Below are 20273 nucleotides of genomic sequence, written 5' to 3' on the forward strand. Positions count from 1 at the left end.
CTGGGCTGAAGGCGGCGCTAAACCGCTGAGCCACCCAGGCTGCCCTTTATTTTTTATAACAATTTATTATGAAAAATTCAAAGTTGAGAGAATAGCATGATCAACACTAGGATATCCATTATTTAGACTAAACAATTGTCAACATTTCCCTATATTTGCTTTATCTATTTGACTATTTTGGCGACCTATTTGGAAGTAAGTGGCAGACAACAGGACATTACATTGCCAAACATTTTAAAATATAACTCCTAAAAATAAGGACTATCCCTGTATGCCTGTAATAGCACTATCCTGCTGAGGAAAAGTAACAATAATTCTTCAGTAATATTTTTTATAGCAGTTTTTCTTTTCTTTTTTTTTTTTTTTTTTTTAAGATTTTTATTTATTCATGAGAAACACAAAGAAAGAGAGAGAAAGAGAGAGGCAGAGACACAGGCAGAGGGAGAAGCAGGCTCCCTGCAGGGAGCTCGATGTAGGACTCGATCCTGGGACTAGGTCTTGGGACTCGATCCTAGGACTCCATCCTGGGACTCCAGGATCATGCCCCGGGCTAAAAGCAGGTGCTAAAGCGCTGAGCCATCCAGGAGTCCCTCTTTTTTTGTTTGTTTGTTTTTTAAAGCCAGGATCCAGGGACACCTGGGTGTCTTAGCGGTTGAGTGTCTGCCTTTGGCTCAGGTCATGATCCCAGGGTCCTGGGATCTAGTCCCACATCAGGCTCCCCCACAGGGAGCCTGGTTCCCCCTCTGCCTGTGTCTCTGCCTCTCTCTGTGTCTCTCATGAATAAATAAATCTTAAAAAAAAAAAAAAAAAAAAAGCCAGGATCCAAAGTTCACACATTGCATTTTATTGTTTTATTTCTTTAGAGTTTTTAAATCTAGAGCAATGCTCCCCATCTGCCTACCATTTTATCTCCCTCTAAGACTTATTTATTTATTATTTTTTAAGACTAATTAAAAAAAAAAAAGATCAGCAAGTTATTTTTTAGAATGTCCTCATGACTTTTTCTGACCTGTGTCAGTTTCCAAGTTCATTCTACTTCAGAGGATTTATCTTTCAATATATAATTTTTTACTGAATTTTAAATAGTTTTAGTATTTGTAATTTTCAACTGGTTTTCCTTGCTCTTAGACTATTTCTTCTTTTAGTATCCTGTTCTTGTTTTACAGATACAATATTTTTCTGATGATACTCTTAATTTCTTTGAAGTATGTATATGCTCCCTGCATTGTCTCTGTTTCTTGTGATTCCTTTTCTCTCCCTGATTCTTACATGTTGGAGGTTTTTTACTTTTTCATGTTGGAGGGTTCCCTCTGGTATATGGTGATTTTTATCTGTTCATATTTTAGGAGTGAAGTCCTAAAAGCTGATCAGAGGCCCCAAATGTGTGTTTGAGTCTTGGCAATTGAAGAGTTTTCCTTTGGGGAGCCCCAGATGTCAGTGTCTTTGGCTTTTTTTCTGACATGGCTCAGTTTTTCCTGAGAATAAAGTTTTTACCTTTTATTTTTTGCTAGAGAGTAGAACTTGGCTGCAAAGTTCTACAAGCAGGAGAAGCAGACTGGGTGTCTTATTTTCAGTTTCAGACTTAATTCCTCTTTTTTTTTTTTAAGATTTTATTTATTTATTCATGAGAGACAGAGAAAAGGCAGAGACACAGGCAGAGACATAGGCAGAGGGAGAAGCAGGCACCACCCAGGTACCCCTTATTTCTTCTTTTTTCAGTGAGATATCTCACTCTCTGATCTATGCCTCATGCTGCCACATCTAGAACTCATCTGGTTTACTTTCTCCAGAGGTGACATTTCCTGTCTCCTGTGAAAGTAAAAGCAGTAGCCTGATTATATCAGGTAGAATGGGGATGTGAGGATCTGTCTGCTTATTAAACAGATTTTTAAACAAATCTCCCTTTTCTGCATTACACTTCTCCCATTTTTCACTCTAGCTTCCTTCCTGCACTTTACCTACTTACAGTTTGTGAGTCTTTTCTAGGGTTCCTCAGGGTGACCTGCCTTGCTTCTCCTTGGTTTCTCCTCTAACCACTTCAGCTTGACCTTCCTTGAGTCTGCTAAGTGCTTCACCATCCTCGATCCATTTTTCATTTTCGTGTATTGTGGTTTGGGGTGACTACCAGTTCAATAAAGATGAAATCTGTTTTCTCTTTTTCCTCCTTGTTATTTTTAAGAAAAGTGGTATGGGGAAGTTCTCAGCTATCTTGAATTGAAAGGCTCCACTGTTTTTATTTTTAGTTCTTCAAGTCCCATGAAGTCTTTACTGCCTTTGGGCTTTTGCATGTGGTACTCTAGCTCTCTGAGACTTTCTTTTTCCCTCTCTCCTCTTCCCTCTTGGCCAATTCCAAGTCATCTTTTAGATCATAGCTTAAACATCATTCCTAGATGAGTCCTGTCTGACGACCCAGACTAGGTTAGTCCACTCCCTATATTTTCATATCACCTACCATGATTCTAATTAAGTGTATATATCTGCCTCCCCTGCTAGATTGTTACCTCCATGAGGGAAGGGAGTATTTCTGTCTTGATGACTGCTATATCCCCAGTGGGTAGCCCTAGCATTTAGTAGGGCTAAATATATATATTTCATTGTTGATCAACATATATTACTCATTATAAAGATTTTTAGCTAGGGGCACCAGGCTGGCTCAGTCCATAGAACATGTGACTCTTGATCTTGGAATTGTGAGTTCAATCAAGCCCCATGTTGGATGTAGAGATTACTTTTAAAAAAGTAGCTGGATTTACAGTTGCTACCACCAATAAGTTATTTAGAGTTTAACAATCTTAGTTACAGTGATTGTCTAGTTATTATTATAGAAACACTATCAAATGGACTCTTGTCCATCTCCAAACTTATTTTACACGAACGCTGTTAAGATGATAATGTACTGATAGTAATATCCATTCAGATGAGCATAGTGTATAAGTTTTCTATTTCTCATTTTGCCACATAAGGTAAAATATCCACACATCCAATTAGGATGTGAACATCTTTGGGGGGACCATTATTAAGTCTAGCACACAAGACAGTAAAATGTAAATGCATACATGAATTAGTTATTGCAAGAAATGATAAGAACTTTGTTCATATATACTTTAAACTTTATATCAGAACAACTTCCAGAGTAGGTGACATAATTTATTTATTTATTTATTTATTTATTTTTAAAAGATTTATTTACGGGGATCCCTGGGTGGCGCAGCGGTTTGGCGCCTGCCTTTGGCCCGGGGCGCGATCCTGGAGACCCGGGATCGAATCCCACATCGGGCTCCCAGTGCATGGAGCCTGCTTCTCCCTCTGCCTGTGTCTCTGCCTCTCTCTCTCACTGTGTGCCTATCATAAATAAATAAAAAAAATTAAAAAAAAAAAAAAAAGATTTATTTATGATAGACAGAGAGAGAGAGAGAGAAGCAGAGACACAGGCAGAGGGAGAAGCAGGCTCCATCCCGGGAGCCTGACGTGGGATTCGATCCCGGGTCTCCAGGATCGTGCCCCGGGCCAAAGGCAGGCGCTAAACCGCTGCGCCACCCAGGGATCCCGATGACATAATTTATTAAGTGAAAAATATCATAAATATATATTGAAAGAAGACAAGCATAAACCAAAGATTATTAAATAGACAACATACATCATCAGCTCAGTAGTTGCCTTGCTTCCATGTGCATATCCACTATAATGCTTTCATGAAACCTGGGATTTCCTGCTGTTTTCAGGTACACACACCGTTTCCTAAAGGCAATTATATAATTATACAAACAACTATATATAACAGCATAGTGCTTTTCTTACATATGTCTAAAAATAAATTTTAGATGAAAAATATAATTAGCAATGATTTTTTTTCAATAAATACCTCTTAATATCCTGCAAAATTCCCAAAAAGTTTCCCAAAAAGTTTGGGAAAAATTATAAAACAACCTATTTGGGAAAAACCAATTCTAACATTCTCAATTGTTTATTTTAAACATTATATGGTCTCATTCATTTGGGGAATATAAAAATTAGTGAAAGGGAATAAAGGGAAAGGAGAGAAAATGAGTGAAAATATCAGTGAGGGTGACAAAACATGAGAGACACCTAACTCTGGGAAATGAACAAGGGGTAGTGGAAGGGGAGGTGGGCGGGGGGTTGGGGTGACTGGGTGATGGGCACTGAGGGGGGCACTTGGCGGGATGAGCACTGGGTGTTATGCTATATGTTGGCAAATTGAACTCCAATAAAAAAAATTAAAAAAATAAAAGACCATGGTTAGATATTTTATTCTGTTATCTAGCAATGTCATATGAGTACATAGTATAAGATGACAATGGGCTTATGGGAGGCTATCAGTTGGCTCTTTCAGATAGGAACCTCATTCTGGGGGTGCCTGAGTGGCTCAGTCGGTTAAGCAGTTGAGCGTCTGCCTTTGGCTCAGGTTGTGATCCTGGTGGGTTCTGGGATCAAGCTGAGCCTGGCATAAGGCTCTCTTCTCAGTGGGGAGCCTGCTTCTCCTTCTCCGGTTGCCTCTCCCCTCTCATGCTCTCTCTCTCTCTCAAATAAATAAATAAAATCTTAAAAAAAGAGAAGAACCTCACTCTGTAACTGTATCTTGACTGTCAACTTTGACTATTTACTAATACTTAATATTAGTAAACTAATATTTAATATTTAATAATTCTATTCAGGGCTAATTTGGCTGTGATGCATTACCTAGAGAGCATGTCCTTTTTTGCAATGTAAAGTTTCCTTGAGAAATCAAATTAGGATCAGAAGGTTGCCTGATGCATATAGTTAAAATGTCAAGCTGTTAAAATAGGTGAAGGGGATTAAGAAGCACAAATTTTCAGTGATAAAATAAAGAAGTCACAGGGATTTAAAAAAGAAAACAAAACAACTATCAAGCTGCCCAAGGTACCAAAAATCAAAAATGCCCAGGCACTCACAACCCTTCAACCCACAGCTCCCCTTTCCCTAATCTGGCTCAAATTATAAAAATCAAAATATTCATGTAGCATTCTGCATTGGAAAATGTAGTATATTTGAAAAATAATGAGTCAGAATTCTACTTGCTGATTCCCACCCCCTCTTGGTTTGCAAGATAACTGCTTATTACTTTTCTCTCAGTCATTTCTTTTTAGTTCTTGTTTCTTTGTCTAAAGCTGCAATGCAGCCACTAGCCACGTGTAGCTACTGAGTACCGGAAATGTGGCTGAGTCCAAATTGAGATGTATTGTAAGTGTAAAAGACATACTGGATTTTGAAGACGTACATTAACAAGAATGTAAGATATTTCATTAATAATTTTTTATACTGATTACTTATTGGAATGATAATATCTGGATTTATTTTGGGATATATTTGGGTAAATAAAATATATCATTAAAATTACTTTTACATGATTCTTTTTACTTGCTTAGTGTAGCTGCTAGAAACCTTAAAATTACATATCTGAGTCACAAATTTGTATTGGGTAGCACTGATCTAAGACTCCTGAAGTTTTCTCCTGTTACTTTTTTTTGTTGTTCTTTATTGTCTGACTGCTCTTAACCATTCCTTCCCTTTCAGTAACTGCTTAGATTTAGAAGGTAAACTAGAAAGTGAAACTCTGTGGCCAACCTTTAAGTCAAGAGAATTAAAGGCACTGGTAAACAATGAAAAGTCTCAGTTCAATTCTTCAATGTATTGGGTTGGTGCTACAGTATTAGAAAAAGGTGGGACAGGAGAATAGTCTTCATTAGTGTTTGTAGAGATGGACTTTGTGTATGTGGAGACATAAAGAGATAATACAAAATCATACATACACAAGGAAGTAGGACAAAAATGTATTTCATCTCCAACCCTCCCCATCTCTATGATTTTAATCTATTTTCTTTTTGGTGATGTTAATACGTCTGCCTTTTTCTATGCATACTTATTTAGACTGCTCTGTTGGTAGAACGTGGCTATTGAAGAAAAACTGCTTGGAGATGAGGATGTGGGGTGGTGTTGCAGATCTAAAGACCAACAGCATAGGTCTTAAAGATGTTTATCTAAGTTGAAAAAAGACCTTAATTACCCTGTTCCATTTTCCACTCTAAACCATAACCCTTAGATATGTAGAATAAAGGCTGCTTGTATTGTGAGAACACCAATATTCATCAAACATAGTGAATATATACTGATGGGGGAAATTCTCTGAAGATATATTTTTCAACAGGGAAAAAACATGAAGAAAAAACATGATACCATTGTTTGTGAACCTAAAGAACTTCTGAATCCCTCTCCCAAAGTAACAAATTGTTGCAAATCCCTGTGGGTGAAATACAGTTTTCAGAAGGAGTACATGACCCGACTTGTCAGCTCCCAGCCAGTTTCAGCCATGTCAAGGAACCCAGGTAAGATATTATTTGTGTTAAGCTAAGATAAATATTCTATCTAGCACATATTTTGCTTGGTATTGAGGACATAAAATTGGGCCTTAAATAGATTATTTAAACATTAACTGTAAGAAGATAGTGGTAAATCTATTCATCAATGTTCTTCGGTGGTAAAAATCTAAAGCTGACTTTGCCTCATGATACTAAATCTCTTAGTGTCTATTAGCTCTGAATTGTTGATGTGACAACTCATTCAGATGACCCCAAATTAACTAAAATAGATCATATTTCTTTTAATACAAATTCGTCTTTAACTTGACCTGACAATGTCCATGTTGTTAAGTAGGGAAAATACACTTTAGGTTCCTCTTTGATTTTGCCAATATAGGAAAGAACATGAAGGAAAGATAAGCTTGAATTATTGTTTTACAAAAATTTGCACGCTTACTAAATGTCCCTGAATGTTGGAAAATTAAAGCCTTATGTTGTGAAGGATATTAGGATCAGGTGTTAAATTTATGTTTTTTTTTTTCTTAGACTTTTAGATTAAGAATATGCTAGACACCTGAGAGGAATAATCAAAGCTAATTTCAGACTATTCTCCATTTTAAAAAGAAGTACAAGCCACTGAGAAAGTGGCAATTTCAGGCATCCTGATAGTCTCTTGCCACCATATCAAATAGGGTAGCTATCTTCTAGAAAGACCTGAATTGACTGAAATACTGAATTTTGGTATGTGCAGGTGTCAACAATGATTGCTTAAAGCCTGAGACTGTCACCTGTGAATACCTTCTAGAACATGTTTGAGATGTAACCCCGTACACCATAAAGTTTAACCTCTTAAAGGGCAGAATCCAGTGGTTTTCAGCATATTCATAAGGCTGCGCAATCGCAATCACTGTTCTGGAACTAATGTTGTAAACCTTTCCTGGTACGTTTTCACACTCAGCGAAACCATTGGATCCTCACAGATTCCTCCTCGGGCCCCTTCCGAGGTGCCCCATGGGAGGCTGGTCCAAATGCTTTCCTAATTAGTCTCGCCTCAAACGCAGAAGCAGGGTGAAAACCAAAGCCCCTCCGCTTGATGTACGGGGTGACCGCCAACAACCAGTCGACGTGTTTGTTTTCGCTCTGTATGTAAAGCCTTACTCGGGACTGGTCTTTTTTTTTTTTTTAAGATTTTATTTACTAATTCATGAGAGAGAGAGAGAGAGAGAGAGAGAGAGGGAGGCAGAGACACAGGCAGAGGGAGAAGCAGGCTCCTCGCAGGGAGCCCGACGCGGGACTCGATCCGCGTCTCCAGGATCGCGCCCCGGGCCGAGGGCGGCGCTGACCCGCTGGGCCCCCCGGGCGGGCCAGCGGCGAGCGTCCAGGGGCTGGGATCCGGCACGAGCCTCCCGCTTCTTTCCCACCCGCTTCCCGGCCCAGGAGGCTGCCGCGCGCTTCTCCCTTTGCCTTTGGGGGGCATGTAGGTGCGCGCAGACTGAGGGCGGCGCTGTGAGAGGGCCGCGGAGGTGTCCGGACGGCGTCAGGAGCGCCGAGCCGCAGGGTGAGGGGAGGCGCCGGCCGAGCCCTGCGGACACGCAGCCCATGTCTCCCGCTCGCCGCCAGGGGCCCGGAGAGCGCGCGGGCCGCCGGGAGCGCGGTGCGCGCCCCTCATTGGCCACAGCGGGTCCACGTGACCTGGCTCGCAGCGCCGCGGGAGAGCGCGGCTGGGCCACCGCCATTTGCAGGGGCTGGTGGGGTCGCGGGAGGTCGCTCCGAGGGCCTGCGGAAGCTGTCTCGCTGGGAACCTTAACAAGAACGAGAACAAAAGAACCAAAAAACGCCTTAAGTACTGCTCAACGTAAAACCCCTATGAGGAAGCTGATTCTGGAAAGGTCTCCTTTCCCCCTCTTTTGGCTTTTGGACACAGACTGGAAGTGGAAATCACCAGTCGTTATGCAGTGTGAAGCCCACATCTGTTTCTCTTGTTACTTTTGGGAAATAGACACGTTTGAACGTTGAACTCCTCGGAGAAAGAAAACAATTATTTAAAAAAGATTTTATTTATGAGAGACACAGAGAGAGGCAGGCTCCCTGCAGGGATCCCAACATGGGGCTCGATCCCGAGTCCCCAGGATCACACCCTGGGCCGAAGGCCAGCGCCAAGCCGCTGAGCCACCCAGGGGTCCCCAAGGAAGCAATTTTTGTGAGGGGAACTTAACCACTTTTTCTTGGAAAAGTTGAGGGGATGCGGAGGATCTTGGGAAGTCCAGGGCATTCCCTCTGGGCATCCCCTCCCCTTGGGAGGTCCTGATAAGTCATTTAAGGGAAATGAGAAACTCTTGGGGAAACAATTAGTAAAAACAAAATAGGGCTTTTCCACTTATAAAAAGTGCAATAATTACTGGTAGGGGAGGGCAGCATGACGTAAGTGTGTGTCTAGGTATAAATGAGATAAGTGGATTGTATACGTCTAGTCCAGTTATTCAGCCTCTTTCTCCCTTTGAGAGTGCTTGGGTGCTCATTTTTGCTTCTCCTAAGTCTCATCAACTCCCTCTTCCTCTAGGTGGACGCATTTTCTTATTTTATTCATTCAAAAAAAAAAAAAAATTGCTAGGGCCTACTGAATTCCAGATGCCATGCTACATACTGGGATGACAGTGATGAACAAAAACATTAACAGTGCCTTCCACCCCGGAGCGTACTGTGTGGTAAAGGAGGCAGATAGTAGTCAATTAAACATAGTAATGTTCAATATGATGGGATTAGTGCTAAGAAGAGGTCCAGGTGCTATAATGGGTCTTTGACCTAGCAGAGAGATTAGAGAAGGCTTCGCTCAAGATGTAACCCAGGACTGAGAACCTGAAGGAGTTAAGGACAGTGGGAGTTGCAGGCGGAGGGAGCAGCTTGGTCAAGGGAGAGCTGATAGCCTCTCCCCTTCCAGTGACTGCCCCTCTCACTCCTTTCCACCACATATAAATTAATCTTGCTTCCAAGTTATCAAAGACACTTTTATCATTCAATTGTTAAGTTCTTAGGGAGTGACTCATAACCTATAATTATTGTTATAGACAATGTATGTACAGTAGGTAAGTATACACTATACACATCTAGGGATGCCTAGGTGGCTCAGTGGTTCAGCATCTGCCTTCAGTTTAGGGCCTGATACTAGAGTTCCCTGATAGAATCCCACCCACAACAGGTTCCCCTCAGGGACCCTGCTTCTCTCTCTGCCTGTGTCTCTGCCTCTCTCTCTGTATCTCTCATGAATAAATAAAATCTTAAAAATCAATATATGCGTCTAATATACATTATCATCTCTTGTTTTATATAATAAAAACATGCAATGATTATAACCATTTAGAATATGCTATATCTCAACAGAACTAAAAGCACTACAGGAATTCAAAGTGGTAAGAGAACACAGTCTTTTGGAAGATTCAAAAAATACATCTTGAGAAAGTAATTTCTGAGATGTGATTCAAAGGTAAGATTTGGTCAAACAGGATAAGAAGGCTGGATGGATGAATTGAGATGTGATCTAAGCGCCTTGAAAACCAGTCCAAAGAGTTTATAGAAACTAAATAGAAATGTTTTATTTCACTTTTAAGGACTTTCCTGAGATATTTTTTCCTTTCCAGTGTTTACCTTGGAAAATTTAAAATCTACAAAAGAGTTGCATAAATAAGTCTATGGTTAGTCATATACCTTTTACATGGATTTACCATTTTTGGGGGGGAGGTGGCACATTTACTTTATCTTTTTATCTCTCTCTACATTCACACATACTCGTGAATGGATGTACAGATGTTTTTCTTTGCTACAAAGAGAGTTAGATAAAGTAGATATACTAACTTCATCTCTAAATAATTCTATCTCTAAATTTATCTCCCAAGAACAAAGATTTTTCTGCATAACCGCAGTACAATTATGACATTCATGAGGTATTTTTTATTTTTTTATTTTTTAAAGATTTTTAAAAATGTATTCATGAGAGACGCAGAGAGAAAGAGAGAGAGAGAGAGATAGGGAGAGATAGGCAGAGACACAGGCAGAGGAAGAAACAGGCTCCTCACAGGGAGCCTGATGCAGAACTTGATCCCGGGACTCCAGGATCATGCCCTGAGCTGAAGGCAGACACTTAACTGCTGAGCCACGCAGGCATCCCTGAGATATTTTTTAAATTAAAATTTGAGTATTCACATTAACATATCAATAATAAATGAGTTACTAATTTTAAATAGCATGCAACAATGACTGAGACATTAAGTGCTATACAAGTGTTTGCTTATAAAAACACATTTTCATGAGTGGAAAACCAAAGAATATGAAAATTTTGGCATATGGTGAAAAGTCTTACATTCTTGTTCCCTGTCTGTTCAGTTGCCACTCTCAGCACTTCTTATTATAGGCAACCATTGTTCTTGATTTTGGGACATTCTTCTAGAGGTTCTTTATGTAAATATGAATAATTGTGAGTATAGATTTTTATACTCCCTTTTTAGAGAAAAGGTAGCATACAAAGCACATTGTCTTTGTTTTCTCACTTAACAATATGATTTGGAGATCTTTCTGCATTAATACAGTGTTATTTACAAGGCATAATATTCCATTGTGTGAATATAACATAATTTATTTAAATAGTTTACTCTTGATATACATTTCGGTTGTTTCCAATCATTTACTATTGACACGAATGCTACAATAAATAATCTTTTTTTTTTTTTTAAGGAATCCAACTTGGTTTCCTTTTTTTTTTTTTTTAAATTTTATTTATTTATGATAGTCACAGAGAGAGAGAGAGAGGCAGAGACATAGGCAGAGAGAAGCAGGCTCCATGCACCGGGAGCCTGATGTGGGATTCGATCCCGGGTCTCCAGGATCGCGCCCCGGGCCAAAGGCAGGTGCCAAACCACTGCGCCACCCAGGGATCCCTACAACAAATAATCTTGAACATATTTGCATTTGTAAAATTTGACAGATACATTGCCCCCTACAGAAGTTGTTCCAGTTTCATTCCCATCAACTGTGGGAGTATCTTCAGGCTTTTGATAAAGTTGTATGCCAAGAGGCAATAATATGTGAATGTGAATTATTGTTGATGTTGTACAAGTTTAAATGAAATATTTGTCTTCAAGAGAAACTAAAAGGTAGGGCTGTTCTTAGATAAACTTATAGAATAGCCAATGTTTTTTCGTCTAACCCTATGTTCTGTCCCATTCTCTCCACTCCCTTTATGCAACCGCATCTTTAGAATCATAATCGATAATATCTGTTGGATACCTTCTATGTGTAGGGCATTGAGCAAGATTCCAGAGTTATGAAATAGAATCCTCAAGGAATTCACTGTTCAGTTGATCAGACATGCACAAAATATGAATAGTTATTATGTTGAGTTCCAGAATGCAAAACACATCTCTGGCTTTGGCACACTCAATCCTCTGTTGCATCCTACCTCCATGTCCTTCCTTTTCTGCCCCTTTGCCTACCCAGTTGAGCTACCCAAGCCTTGTTGCCTTTCATATAGCTCCTCATTTCTCTTATTGTCCATTACTGAAACATATCCAACTTGTATTCCATCTTCCTAATGCAGATACTAGATTTTGTATTTCCCAGATGACAGTTAATTGATGAGTTAAACTAAGAGATGCAAGTCATTATGCTTTTGATTGGCATAGGCAGGGCTGGCCCTTACCACTTCGAAGTAGGTGACCTCCCTTTGGAGGATCTCTCTACTTGATTGTGCCCAGAGAGGATAGTATTTCTCCTTTCTGGGAACCTTCTCTCCTGGGGAGGCTCTCAGTCCTCACTAATACCCTCAACCCTTCGTTTGGGTGTCAACTAATCATTAGGGTGTTATTTCAAGATGGCCTGAGATATGAATGTCATTAATATGTGTAGGTTTCATGATACTCTTGAAAACAGCAATAGAAACTGAAATGACAGTATGGTTGCAATTTTTATCAAAGGGCCATATATTTCAGCTACTATGTAAGCCACCTACGTAGGGGCTTACTCTTGGCTGAGGCAAATTATTGTACTGAGACCCTAGCCCTCCCTGCCCCCTCTCTTCGCCCTCTCCCTCTTTACTCTGTTGTAGGGTTCAGGAACTCTGAGGGCCATTGCCCTCACAGCTTTTTTTAAAAAAATATTTTATTTTATTTATCTTAGAGATAGAGCGAATGGGGAGAGGGAGAAGGAGAGAAGCAGACTCCTTATTGAGCATGGAACCCATCATGGGACCCTGAGAACATGACCTTCGTCGAAATCAAGAGTCAGAGGCTCAACCAAAGGAACTACTCCGGCACCTTTCAGAGTTCTTTACTTTTGAACCCAGTCAGGCAGCCCTGGCTCAGTGGCATCTGGCAGAAGGAAAGGGGGCCTGTGAAGTGGAGTGGGTGCTCTCCAGTGCCCTTAGACACTCTTCCCCTTCATCTTTTCCCAGGCTGCTCACAGCCTGGCTGATCTCTTGTGAAAGATTGTTTTTTTCCAACTGTATTACCCTGCATAGGTGATACACTTTGTACTCAGGCAGAAGTGGTTCTCACTGGCTGCCCAATGTATTTAAATGTATGGAATCAGGGACATTTGGGTGGCTCAGTGGTTAAGCGTCTGCCTTCAGCCCAGGGTGTGATCCTGGAGTCCCGGGATCAAGTCCCACATTGGGCGCCCCCTGCCTGTATCTCTGCCTCACACTCTCTCTGTCTCTTATGAATAAATAAATAAGATAAAAAAATAATAAATGTATGGAATCAGGTAATGATGATGTATTTCATTGCATTACATTTTTTTTTTCTCCAGGCACTCATGCCCATGAGAACAAATCATGGATTAGAGAGGTTGTTTGGTAAAAAGGGCCTGAAGGCCTTCTACTGTATTTGTTGAATGAATGAATGAATGAATGAAGGCTAAATTAGTATCCAGCCTCTCCTTTCACCTCTACCCTATCCCACTGTCCCATTTCCAGAAGAGAAACTCTTTAACTGGCTGTTTTTCAGTTGTGTAGATTAATGAGTCTCAACTCTGTATGTTAGGATCACCTGGGAAGCTTTTTTAAAAAAACAAAACAAAAACAACCTATGTGTAGGTTTATTCCAAGAACAACCAAGTGTTTTTTTTTTTTAAGTTTTTTTATTTATTCATTTGAGAGAGAGCATGCGTGTGCAAGAGCATGCATGAATGTGCAGGTGCACAGGAGGAGAGGGGAGGGTTAAAGGGAGAGGGAGAAGCAGATTCCCTGCTGAGCAGGGAGCCCGATACAGGGCTCAGGGCTTAGTCCCAGGACCCTGGGATTATGATCTGAACTGAAGGCCGACTACTTAACCGCCTGAGCCACCCAGGCATCCCCCCAATTTTTTTTTTTAAGTTTTTATTTGCTTATTCATGAGAGACACACAGAGAGAGAGGCAGAGACACAGGCAGAGGGACAAGCAGGCTCCATGCAGGGATCCTGATGTGGGACTTGATCCCGGGGCTCCAGGATCACGCCCTGAGCAAAGGCAGATGTCTGCTCAACCGCTGAGCCACCCAGGCGTCCCCCAAATTGTTTTTTTTTTTTTTTTTTTGTCTCCAAGTCAATAATCATGTATAGCCAGAGTTGAGAAGTACTGTTCTAAATAATGTGTTTGTTCATCTATCTCTTGGTTTATCGAATTGATGCCATCCATTGATTCTTTTTTTCCTATTGATTCTTTAACATGACAGATCATACCCTCTCTTCTCATGTTTAATAGTTAAATTATTATTGTAACACTTCTCTTCGTTGTCTTTGTAAACTTAAGCAATTTAAACTCCTTATTTCATATATTTTCAGCATGATCACATGACTCCCCATTTTATAAGAGGCAGATACTAACTTTCCAGTCCTCTGCTCACCCTGCTCTTTGTCCCTTACACTTTTTTATTTTTATATAGCCAGAGTTGTTAGCATTTACATTCTGGCCTCCAGCCACAAGCAACTCTTCCATGCTTTGTCCATCAGCTGAGTCCAAAAGTTAGAAACCAATAACCTTGGTTTACATTTTTGTACCTATGTAAATACTGCCAAATACCAAGTCTAGTGGTAGTCAATAAGATATATAAGCCTTATTGTATACCTGGCACCTATGAACATCAGTTTTTAATATCATAATAATCTTTTTTGAAATATTTTATTTATTTATTTGTTTGAAAGAGAGAGAATGAGCACAAGTGTGGAGGAGGGGCAGAGGGAGAGGGAGAATCACGCTCCCCACTGAGCAGGGAGCCTCTCAGGGCTCAATCCCAGGACTGTGAGATCATGCCCTGAGCCGAAGGCAGCTGCTTAACCAACTGAGCCACCCAGGTGCCCCTAATATTCATAATAATTTTAAAGTCCTTTTTAACAAATGAGGAAACTGAGGCCCAGAGAATCTAAGTATCTTGCTTAAGAACAGGAAATTAGAAAGTAACTGGGCCAAACCTTGAAGCTTCCCCTATGGAGGATGGGATAGAAATTTCTTTTGTTTAGATTCAAGGTTAGGACACCTACTGGCTGGAAAGAGAATGCTCATGAAGGATATATACACATTTTTTTCTTTCTCTTTTTTTGGGGGTGGGGGAGGTGATGCTTGTCTTCAGCTCCTGTTATACAACTCTGATCAGTTTTCTTTTTTCCATTTCTGTTAGTAACTAATTTCAGCCACTTTAGGATCCCCTTCTTTCTCAGCTGATGGCGTAGTTTTCTGCTTCATGTACAAAATTGATGTCATTGGGGTACACACCCGAATCTCCTTCTCCCTTGCTCCAGACTTCTTTACACCAACATCACAACTTACCTCCTTCTATTCTATCTCAGAGGAAGGGCACACCCCCTACTCCTCCCCACCCCCCACCTTCGATTCAAAATTAATCGAAGTTTAATTAATAAACTTTCCATGTACTTTTATTCTCATTGCTCCTAAACCTCTGGGATGTTCCCTCGACAATTTGCTCTACTCTATCTTTCATTGCCATTATTTCTGCTCTAATTCCTCTCCTCAACCTACAAAACCTGCTCAGGACTCTCAACCTAGGAAATTCCTTCGACATATCTCTTCTTTTTGCTACTGCCTATTCTCTCTCCTTCCTTCATCAGGGCACCCTTTGGAAGAGTAGTCTATACCTCTTGGCGCTAAATCCAGTCTAGTGGCTCAAATTCACACTTCGCTGTCATGCAAACTTCTTTTCATCCTTACTGTATGAACAATTCTCTTTTGCTCTACTTCAGTCCTGGGTGATACCAGCAGTCCTTTTTGAAAAGAGCAGTTTGTCCTTGGTGAGAGATTTGAGCTTTCCTGAGATTGATTATAGTGGTCTCGCTAAATTTAAGCAAACTGTTTTGAAATTGTTATTCAGCTTGGGTATTGTTAGCTATTGAACATTCAACTATATATGTTTAATTGGTTTTGAAAAGATGTCCTTTTTAAAAAAGTTTTATTTATTTAGAGAGAGTGAAATACAGCATGAGAGCAGGGTGAGGGGCAGAGAAAGAGGCAGATGCCCACCAAGCAGGGAGCCCAATGTGGGGCCCAGTCCCGAGACTTTAGGATCATGACCCAAGCCACAGGCAGACACTCAACCAACTGAGCCAGCCAGGCACCCCTGAAAAGATGACCTTTGAGATGAGGCAGTGACCACTGATTTTGCACTTGGCAGATTTAAATGTTCAAAGTAGTTGAACTTACAGCACTACTTAATGGCTTAAAGTGCTCTTAAAAGATGCCACTTTCCTCAATTAAAAGGAAAGGTTTCACTGAGTTTGAGATGAGGCCTTACTTTTCACTAAGGTAGTTTGTTTCTGCAAAGGAGACGTATGTATTTTTCCAATCTGGAAGCAGATGGTCCCACATGTGGAGAGGCCAAGACTTCAGACGCTTCACACTCAGTTCTGTCCACTTGTTGTGTCAGCATCCAAAGGTAAACGGTTGTTCAAGACCCTGAAGTTTAGGGGTGGTGGCCACCAGCAATAAAATCCATATGTACGGGAAGGATTTTTTTCTCTAAGTATAATCACTTCCCGGTGATTGAAACAGGGACAAAATTGCCGTGTCATACAGGTAAGTACCATGAAGTTTAACACAGACGAATGCCCTGTTAGAAGGAACTATAAAGCAATTCCTTCATCTTCAACTTAAGCCACATTATAATTTGCTTCACATTCAGACCATAAACTTCCTGTATGACCTTTTATTGTTTTCTGGACTTTCTTATTGCCTTTCCTTTTTTTCTTCTTTTAAGGAATTTATTTATTTATTTATTTATTTATTTATTTATTTATTTATTTATTTATTTATGAAAGAGAGAGAGAAGGAGGGAGAGAGGGAGAGAATGAGCAGGGGCAGGGAAGAGAGGGAGAAGCAGACTCTGTGCTAAACAGGGAGCCTGTTTGGGGACTGGATCCCAGGATCCTGGGATCATGACCTGAGCCAAAGGCAGATACCTAACCAATTGAGCCCCCCAGATGCCCCACCTTCTCTTCTGCCACATGATTTATAGTTTCCATTTCTTTGAATTTCCCCCAATTTTCAGCTGTACTGGCTCTTCTATAAGTCTTCCTTGCCCGGGAGACTTCCCTTCTAGAACTGTTCTCTAACTCCCATCTAGTCTCTTTCTAGGCGTATTGCACCTCTGTCATCCGGGGACTTTCCCAGATCACGTGGGTTGGATTCACCTTCTGCCAAATTTTTTTCTTTCTTGGTTTAGTCATAGTCTGTGTTACTGGAAGACTTCTTTTGGAGACCTCCTCAGGAATTTTGGATGGAAGAAAATCTTCCCAAACCTTCATATATCTGCAAATATCTTTATTCACCTCTCACATATAATTGAGAGTTCTGCTAGACATGGAATTCTAGGTTGAAAATAATCTTTTATAAGATTCTTCAGGGCAAAAATAGTTCCTTTATATTCATTCATTCATTCACTCATGCATTCATGGGAAGTCTGTTGCCAAACAAATCAATGTTTCTCTGGAGATTTTTAGCATCTCCTATGCTTAGTGTTTTGAAATTTTATTTTATTTATTTATTTATTTTATTTTATTTTATTTTGAAATTTTAATATGTTCTAGAAGTGAGGTTTTTACTTCCCCATTTGTTGTCCTGAGAACTTTGTGGGGCTTTTGTGTGTATGTGCGTGTGTATGTGTGGGGGTTACTTTCTAATCTGAAGTTTGGTGTCTTTCAGCTTTGGGGAGCTCTCTTACGTTCTTTGCTTTGAAATCTGCCCCCCCTCCCATTTCTCTCTTTCTGGCATTCCCATAAATCAAATACTCATCTTTCCATATTGGCCCTCTAGGTCATCTTTTCTTTCATATTTTTCACCTTCTGATTTTTTTTCTGAGTGATTTCCTTGACTTTATTTTTTCAGACAAACTGTTATGCTTTTAATTTTGGCAATCATATTTTTTAAATCAGAAAGATTTTGCTCTAGGATTATTCTTTTTTCATAGCATTCTCTTTTTGTTCTTGAATGTAATATTTTCTTAAATCTCTCAAAATATATACATTAGAAATTGCAAACATTCTCTTCCATTCCCTGAATTATATATTTTCTTTAGGATTAGCTTAGTTTGTTTTTCTGGTATTTCTTGCATTCTTTGGTCCTTCTCAATTGCCTAGTGATCCTGTGTTATTTTAAAGAAATATGGACTGGGTAGCTGGTGTGTTTTTTTTTCTCTGCTTTGTGTGAGTAGGACTGTTTTCTTAGATGGTAGCAGTAGCTAACATTTATGTAGTGTCTACCCATGTTCCAGGCACTGCCTTGTGCAAGCTAAATATATTAATTCATTTAATCATCTCAAATACCACTCTATGAGGTAGTTACTATGATATTTTAAGTTTCATTACATTCCATCAATTGTAAAATATACCATCATTTTGTTTACTACTAAGAAGATAAATATACCATCATTGTTGTTTACTACTAAGAAGATAAATGTTGTTGAAATATGACATGCCATAGGTTATAAAATATATTTTGATTTTAGAGGCATTAAAAAATCTTAGGGTTGGGGCACCTGGGGGGCTCAGTCTGTTAAGCACCTGCCTTCTGCTCAGGTCATGATCCCAGGGTCCTAGGATCAAGCTCCACATTGGGCTCCCTGCTCAGTGGAAAGTTTGCTTCTCCCTCTGCTTCTGCCTCTGCTTATGCTCTCTCTCTCTCTCTCTCAAATAAATAAATAAATAAATAAATAAATAAATAAATAAAATCTTTGGAAAAAAATCTTAGGGTTTTACTAATACATTACTATTACATTACTATTCCCATCTTACAGTTGGAGAAACTGAGGCACAGAGAGATTAAATAACTTGTCCCGGGTTTCACAGTGTTATCTGTAGTGGGTTTTGTATTTGGACCCAAGTGATCTGGTTTCAAAATTTTACCACTCTGCCTAACTGGCTCCCTGCTGAGTGGAGACTCATATGGAGGCATAGGAGAGCTCTGAGTTGGGGGTGCTTTAGGGAGATGAGTTAGGGAGCTCACTTTCTGGTCCCAGGTCCCCCAAATACTAGAACAAGGAGATCTTTAATTTGAGGCACCAACATTCCTAAAGAAACCTTAGCTTTCTTCACAAGATTTGTTTTCTTCCATTAGAGAAGAGTGGTCTGGGTTTTTTTTTTTTTTTTTTTTTTTGCCTGAAGTGTGTGGGTATAGTGAGTGGCCTGGGGGTGTCGAGGCCACCAAGTGATACAGGTGATTCCCATCAGATTTCCAGCCAATGTCACATCTCCTTCTCCCAGCCCTGGAAGGGCTCCATTTAGTAGAGTAAATGACCTTGCAAGCCTCAGGAACTCTTGTGGTGAAGTCTTGGTGCTTTCTCTGCCTGGCTTATTGGTCCATATCTTGTCTCATCTGCTTTCTGCCTTCCAGAAACATGTACAGATCTCCCATCTGCTGTTGACCCAGTCTTCCATTCTTTTCACTTTTGTGGCTTTATTTATTTTTTTTCATACATTCATTTTGGTGATGTCTTGGGAGGGATTAGGGGCAATGGGAGGCCAATGCTTGTGTTCAGCCTTGAGCCAGAAGTCCCTAGACCTCTACTTTTAGTGAACAAAATCAAGCTTATGAAAGCATGATCACTATATGAGAAATTAAAATATTCACATTATAGCTAGCAGCAGAGAAACACTTATAAAACCATATTTGCTTAGAAGATTTCCTGAGTGCAACTGAAGGGAGAGGTGGTCAAAGTTTCTTATGTAGGATTCTTAACACACAGCAGTGTTTTTTATTTTATTTTTTTACAGCAGTGTTTTTTAAAATTACAATACATTGAGGCTTATTATTTGCTTTATGAAGGAATTATTCTTGCAAAAAGATTAATCACATGATTGTCCCAGATTTCCCAGTAGCCCATTTAGACTGTGATTTTATTTTCAGAACTCTGTGTGGAGATATGTGTGTATATATATAGTACACACATATATATAGTATATATGTTATATAGTATAATACTATATATACTATTATATGTATATATAGTAACTATGTTATATAGTATATATATGATTATACACTATTTTATAAATATAAATAAATATATTATATTTACATAATACAAAATATATATTTATATAAATAAATATATATATATTTCTCCATACAACTTTTCAGCATAGAGCAAGATACTTTTCCCCTCTGGATATAAAAAATTCAATACTTGGAAAATACAGTTTTATTTACTTTTTTGTTTAATTTGTTTTGGTTATCTTGTCACAGGACTTTGCACTTCTTCAACATATAACTGTTTTAGAAATTTGATTTAACAATTTCTTACCTGTAATTTTATAATATTTATTATAATATGGTGACATAGTTATTTTGCTGCGTAAATGTCTGCAGGACAGGGATATCAGTCTCTCTTTAAGAGTCAGCAAATAATGCTGACTAAACAGGTTAGTACAGCAGAGCCCTGAAGCCATTTTGTATTCAACTTTAAAAAATA

At 39.5% G+C, this 20273-nt stretch overlaps 1 protein-coding gene across 1 annotated transcript in view; it reads left to right on the forward strand.

Annotated features, from left to right (window-relative positions):
• The first annotated feature begins 5133 nt into the window (after positions 1-5133).
• PXT1 (peroxisomal testis enriched protein 1) overlaps positions 5134-20273 on the forward strand; it is a 28144-nt gene continuing 13004 nt past the window's right edge. Inside the window, exons 1-2 of the mRNA XM_077904248.1 lie at positions 5134-5269; positions 6185-6362. Coding sequence (XP_077760374.1) covers positions 6194-6362 — 169 coding nt within the window. The 5' untranslated portion in view covers positions 5134-5269; positions 6185-6193. The remainder of the gene's footprint in view (positions 5270-6184; positions 6363-20273) is intronic.

The sequence above is a fragment of the Canis aureus genome, chromosome 7 (genome assembly GCF_053574225.1).
Source record: "Canis aureus isolate CA01 chromosome 7, VMU_Caureus_v.1.0, whole genome shotgun sequence".
Classification (NCBI taxonomy): domain Eukaryota; kingdom Metazoa; phylum Chordata; class Mammalia; order Carnivora; family Canidae; genus Canis; species Canis aureus.